Source organism: Salmo salar, chromosome 02 (assembly GCF_965601325.2).
Source record: "Salmo salar chromosome 02, fSalSal1, whole genome shotgun sequence".
NCBI classification, from domain to species: Eukaryota; Metazoa; Chordata; class Actinopteri; order Salmoniformes; family Salmonidae; genus Salmo; species Salmo salar.
Genome location: NC_138292.1, coordinates 86,126,583 through 86,132,500, shown reverse-complemented (window position 1 = coordinate 86,132,500; position 5,918 = coordinate 86,126,583). Strand labels below are relative to the sequence as shown.

The 5,918-nt window shown below is 54.2% G+C and overlaps 1 protein-coding gene across 2 annotated transcripts in view; it reads right to left on the bottom strand.

Moving 5' to 3' along the window:
• Positions 1-5,647, bottom strand: part of LOC106594520 (protein kinase C beta type) — a 97,402-nt gene extending 91,755 nt beyond the window's left edge. The window contains exons 1-2 of one of the 2 annotated variants that reach the window (XR_014382273.1): positions 5,123-5,642; positions 2,871-2,902 (exon numbers count right to left, since the gene is read on the bottom strand). Coding sequence is in view for 1 of the 2 variants with exons in the window: in XM_045711386.2 (XP_045567342.1) it covers positions 2,871-2,902; positions 5,123-5,325 (235 nt within the window). In the remaining variant the exon portion in view is untranslated. Of the gene's footprint in view, positions 1-2,870; positions 2,903-5,122 lie in introns of both variants that reach the window. The other variant, XM_045711386.2, reaches the window with a different exon arrangement.
• Positions 5,648-5,918: the final 271 nt, after the last annotated feature.

Below are 5,918 nucleotides of genomic sequence, written 5' to 3'. Positions count from 1 at the left end.
GACAGACAGAGACAGAGACAGACAGATAAAGAGACAGAGATCCAGAGACAGAGACAGACAGAAAAAGAGAGAGAGACAGACAGATAAAGAGACAGAGACAGACAGAGACAGAGACAGACAGATAAAGAGACAGAGATCCACAGACAGAGACAGACAGAAAAAGAGAGAGAGACAGACAGATAAAGAGAGAGACAGACAGATAAAGAGACAGACAGAAAAAGAGACAGAGATCCAGAGAGAGAGACAGAGATCATATAGTATTAGAGCCCAGTATTTTAGTCTGTGGGTCTCTTCTAGATCAGCAAGTGTGGTCTGTTTCCGCTTTGTTGGGGACGGAAAGGGTGGGTTTCTGCCTCTCTGTGTGTGTTGCATTTCACCCTCTTTGCATTTCCTGTGTTACCACCCTGACGAAGCAACAACTCACACCCCAAGACACAGTAGCATCACGTGTGCAGCATCTTCAACGGCTGTACGTTCTGGCTAGACACTGGTACCATCTCCTCTCTGTTGTACGTTCTGGCTAGACACTGGTACCATCTCCTCTCTGTTGTACGTTCTGGCTAGACACTGGTACCATCTCCTCTCTGTTGTACGTTCTGGCTAGACACTGGTACCATCTCCTCTCTGTTGTACGTTCTGGCTAGACACTGGTACCATCTGGCCTTCCCTGTAGCTCAGTTGGTAGAGCATGGTGCAACACCAGGGTTGTAGGTTCGATTCCCACGGGGGGCCAGCACAGAAAAAATTAATAAAAAATGTATGAAATGTATGCATTCACTACTGTAAGTCGCTCTGGATAAGAGCGTCTGCTAAATGACTAAAATGTAAAAATCTCTGCAGCCTTCTGCTTCATACCTCATAGTACTGTTTGACTGCTTATACAGTCTATACCTGACACACACACACACACTGATGATGCAATCTCTAGAAATCAGGGATGGGCCCCTAAATTAGTCAGGTAGCCAGCTATCTAAATTTGGCAACATGGTCTAATTACCGTCCGGGGGGTGGCCATATTGATTTTGTTAGTCACTCTCACTCAGATATCATATCAAAAATAAACATTTCTCTGCACCCTGTGGAAACGTGTACCACTGCAGCAAACGTGGTTTAAACTGAAACGTTTTCTCTCCACCCCACAAATGATCTCTGTTGTCAAGAGGGGTTATGGATGTGGGTACGCAGACCAGCGAGCAGCTCCCACCCCCACCACGACGAGCGGCCCCCACCCCCGCCACGACGAGCGGCCCCCACACCCACCACGACGAGCGGCTCCCACCCCCGCCACGACGAGCAGCCCCCACCCCCATCACGACGAGCGGCCCCCACCAACGTCACGACGAGCGGTCCCCACCCCCGTCACGACGAGCGGCCCCCACCCCCGTCACGACGAGCGGCCCCCACCAACGTCACGACGAGCGGTCCCCACCCCCGTCGCGACGAGCGGCCCCCACCCCGGTCGCGACGAGCGGCCCCCACCCCCGTCGCGACGAGCGGCCCCCACCCCCGTCACGACGAGCGGCCCCCACCCCCGTCACGACGAGCGCCCGCCCCCCCCCACCAACGTCACGACGAGCGGTCCCCACCCCCGTCACGACGAGCGGCCCCCACCCCCGTCACGACGAGCGGCCCCCACCCCCGTCACGACGAGCGGCCCCCACCAACGTCACAACGAGCGGCCCCCACCAACGTCACAACGAGCGGCCCCCACCCCGGTCACAACGAGCGGCCCCCACCCCCGTCACGACGAGCGGCCCCCACCCCCGTCACGACGAGCGGCCCCCACCCCCGTCACGACGAGCGGCCCCCACCAACGTCACGACGAGCGGCCCCCACCCCTATCAAAGACCCATCATGATGAGCGGCCCCCACCCCTATCAAAGACCCATCATGATGAGCGTCCCCCACCCCTATTAAAGACCCATCATGATGAGCGGCCCCCACCCCTATCAAAGACCCATCATGATGAGCGGCCCCCACCCCATCAAAGACCCATCATGATGAGCGGCCCCCACCCACATCAAAGTTACCCATCATGATGAGGCCCCCCGGTTACCCATCCCTGCTATAAATAATGACTGGGATCAATCACAGCGCCGCGCGACATCACAGCTGGACACCCACCCGCTGCCCTCGTTCCTCCCCCTGTAACCTACTCCTCCCGGTGGCAACGGAACCCCCTGTCACCAACTGAGACGGACCAGAAGACAGGAGCAGACATCGGGTCTAACCGTTAACCATCAACAGATCACCATAGCAATGTGGGAAATATTTATAGTCAATACATTTGGCTACTGTATTATAATGACGTGGTATATAATAAGTTACTACAATATATAGACTAGGCTGCTACAGTAACCTACTACAATATATAGACTAGGCTGCTATAGTAACCTACTACAATATATAGACTAGGCTGCTATAGTAACCTACTACAATATATAGACTAGGCTGCTACAGTAACCTACTACAATATATAGACTAGGCTGCTATAGTAACCTACTACAATATATAGACTAGGCTGCTATAGTAACCTACTACAATATATAGACTAGGCTGCTATAGTAACCTACTACAATATATAGACTAGGCTGCTATAGTAACCAACTACAATATATAGACTAGGCTGCTATAGTAACTTACTACAATATATAGACTAGGCTGCTACAGTAACCTACTACAATATATAGACTAGGCTGCTATAGTAACCTACTACAATATATAGGCTGCTATAGTAACCTACTACAATATATAGACTAGGCTGCTATAGTAACCTACTACAATATATAGACTAGGCTGCTATAGTAACCTACTACAATATATAGACTAGGTTGCTACAGTAGGCCAATAGGCCTGTTGATAAGTCCTACCTTGACACTGGAAACCTTGCTTCCCGAAACCCCTGTGAAGAGAAATGAAACATGACGTTTAGTATAGACTCTGATGATGGAATGTCCTCACGACAACACACCTCTTTCTAACGTTGGAATTGTGGTTGTATTTATTAGGGATCCTCAGTAGCTACTCTTCCTGGGGTCCAAACACACCAAAGCATCCACATTACAGATAAAACAACAGATAAAACAGTTAACTATGTTTGTAACCTTTATTTAACTAGGCAAATCAGTTAAGAACAAATTCTTATTTTACAATGACGGCCTACCAGGGAACAGTGGTTTAACTGCCTTGTTCAGGGGCAGAATGACAGATTTGTACCTTGTCAGCTCGGGGATTCGATCCAGCTACCTTTCAGTTACTAGTCCAACGCTCTAACCACCAGTCTACCTGCCCCCCCCTTCTAACCACCAGTCTACCTGCCCCCCCTTCTAACCACCAGTCTACCTGCCCCCCCTTCTAACCACCAGTCTACCTGCCCCCCCTTCTAACCACCAGTCTACCTGCCCCCCCTTCTAAGCACCAGTCTACCTGCCCCCCCCTTCTAAGCACCAGTCTACCTGCCCCCCCTTCTAAGCACCAGTCTACCTGCCCCCCCTTCTAACCACCAGTCTACCTGCCCCCCCTTCCAACCACCAGTCTACCTGCCCCCCCCTTCTAACCACCAGTCTACCTGCCCCCTTCTAACCACCAGTCTACCTGCCCCCCTTCTAACCACCAGTCTACCTGCCCCCCCCTTCTAACCACCAGTCTACCTGCCCCCCCTCCCAACCACCAGTCTACCTGCCCCCCCTTCCAACCACCAGTCTACCTGCCCCCCCTTCTAACCACCAGTCTACCTGCCCCCCTTTCCAACCACCAGTCTACCTGCCCCCCCTTCCAACCACCAGTCTACCTGCCCCCCCTTCCAACCACCAGTCTACCTGCCCCCCCTTCTAACCACCAGTCTACCTGCCCCCCCTTCCAACCACCAGTCTACCTGCCCCCCCCTTCTAACCACCAGTCTACCTGCCCCCCCTTCTAACCACCAGTCTACCTGCCCCCCTTCTAACCACCAGTCTACCTGCCCCCCCCTTCTAACCACCAGTCTACCTGCCCCCCCTCCCAACCACCAGTCTACCTGCCCCCCCTTCCAACCACCAGTCTACCTGCCCCCCCTTCTAACCACCAGTCTACCTGCCCCCCTTTCCAACCACCAGTCTACCTGCCCCCCCTTCCAACCACCAGTCTACCTGCCCCCCCTTCCAACCACCAGTCTACCTGCCCCCCCTTCTAACCACCAGTCTACCTGCCCCCCCTTCCAACCACCAGTCTACCTGCCCCCCCCTTCTAACCACCAGTCTACCTGCCCCCCCTTCTAACCACCAGTCTACCTGCCCCCCTTCTAACCACCAGTCTACCTGTCCCCCCCTTCTAACCACCAGTCTACCTGCCCCCCCCTTCTAACCACCAGTCTACCTGCCCCCCCTTCTAACCACCAGTCTACCTGCCCCCCCTTCTAACCACCAGTCTACCTGTCCCCCCCTTCTAACCACCAGTCTACCTGCCCCCCCCTTCTAACCACCAGTCTACCTGCCCCCCCCTTCTAACCACCAGTCTACCTGCCCCCCCTTCTAACCACCAGTCTACCTGCCCCCCCTTCTAACCACCAGTCTACCTGCCCCCCCTTCTAACCACCAGTCTACCTGCCCCCCCTTCTAACCACCAGTCTACCTGCCCCCCCTTCTAACCACCAGTCTACCTGCCCCCCCTTCCAACCACCAGTCTACCTGCCCCCCCTTCTAACCACCAGTCTACCTGCCCCCCCTTCTAACCACCAGTCTACCTGTCACCCCATTAAGTTTGTACTTAATGAGTTGAAGATAAAACAGATCATCATAACATCCCTGAATGGTGTCACACTGACACACACACACACACACACACACACACACACACACACACACACACACCTGGAGTCAGTGTGTGATGCGGTAGAACGGTCGATAGACTGCCTATCTGTCTGATGGGTCTGACCACACACAGGACACTACACTGACGGATTCATGGTTATAGAACCACGTTCCATTCGGGTTTTGGAGGCTGTGGGTTAAATCTCTTGTTTGCGATTCATGCCGTCTCTCCGTCTCTCTGTCTGGCTAAAGTCATTCAGCAGCAAGTGAATCACCTGTACCCTGCGCGCCGCACACACATCCCCCACGCACATCCCCCACGCACGCACACTAACCAGATGAAGTCCGTGCAGTGGCTGCAGAACGTGGGCTGCTTGAAGAAGCGCGCGATGAACTTGTGGTCCTTGACCTCGTGCACGTTCTTCTGGCGCAGAGCTCCTTGGCGCGCGAAGCCCCTCGCGGCCCCGCTCTCCCGCCGCTCGGATCCCCCGGTGCTCGAGCTCTCTCCGTCGCTGCTGCCCTGCTCGCGGTCAGCCATTTTAACGCGGAAGTGTTCTGAAATGAGGAGGAAAGAGAGAGTTGTGTGCCTTTTCAGCAGGTGCCTCCCTCCCTTCTTCCTCTCTCGGTGTCGGTTTCCCCCCGGTGTTCGCTCGGTGTGAATATCCGGACTCCTGCCAAGCCTCACACTGCTGGGTCCCCGACTCCCCGTGGGCCCTGCTTCCCTGTTCGCTCGGAACTCCCACAGCCCCCGGAGACTGAGAAGCGCTGCTACAGCTGTGGCGACGTGCTGCTGGTGTGTGAGCGGAGCGCCTCATGCAGTGTGTATGTTGTTTGCAGGAAGAGTGTTGCGCTGAAACCGTGAGATAGGGGGCAACGAAGGCCCTCCCCCTTATCTACTCGGAATTCCACGGTGCACGGTGTGAGTGTGTAGGAAGAGACAGAGGGACTGTTTTTGTCGCAAACATTTGCGTGAACAGTAGGTATGGGTTTAGCCTAGGTCACGAGAGAGACAGAGATACTGACAGAGAGAAGGGCTGTGTTGTTGAATGTTTGTGAATGTAGGTCTAAAACATCCCCAGGGAGATAAACAAGTAAACCCTTGTTGAAGATCACCTGATCAGCCACTCAGCC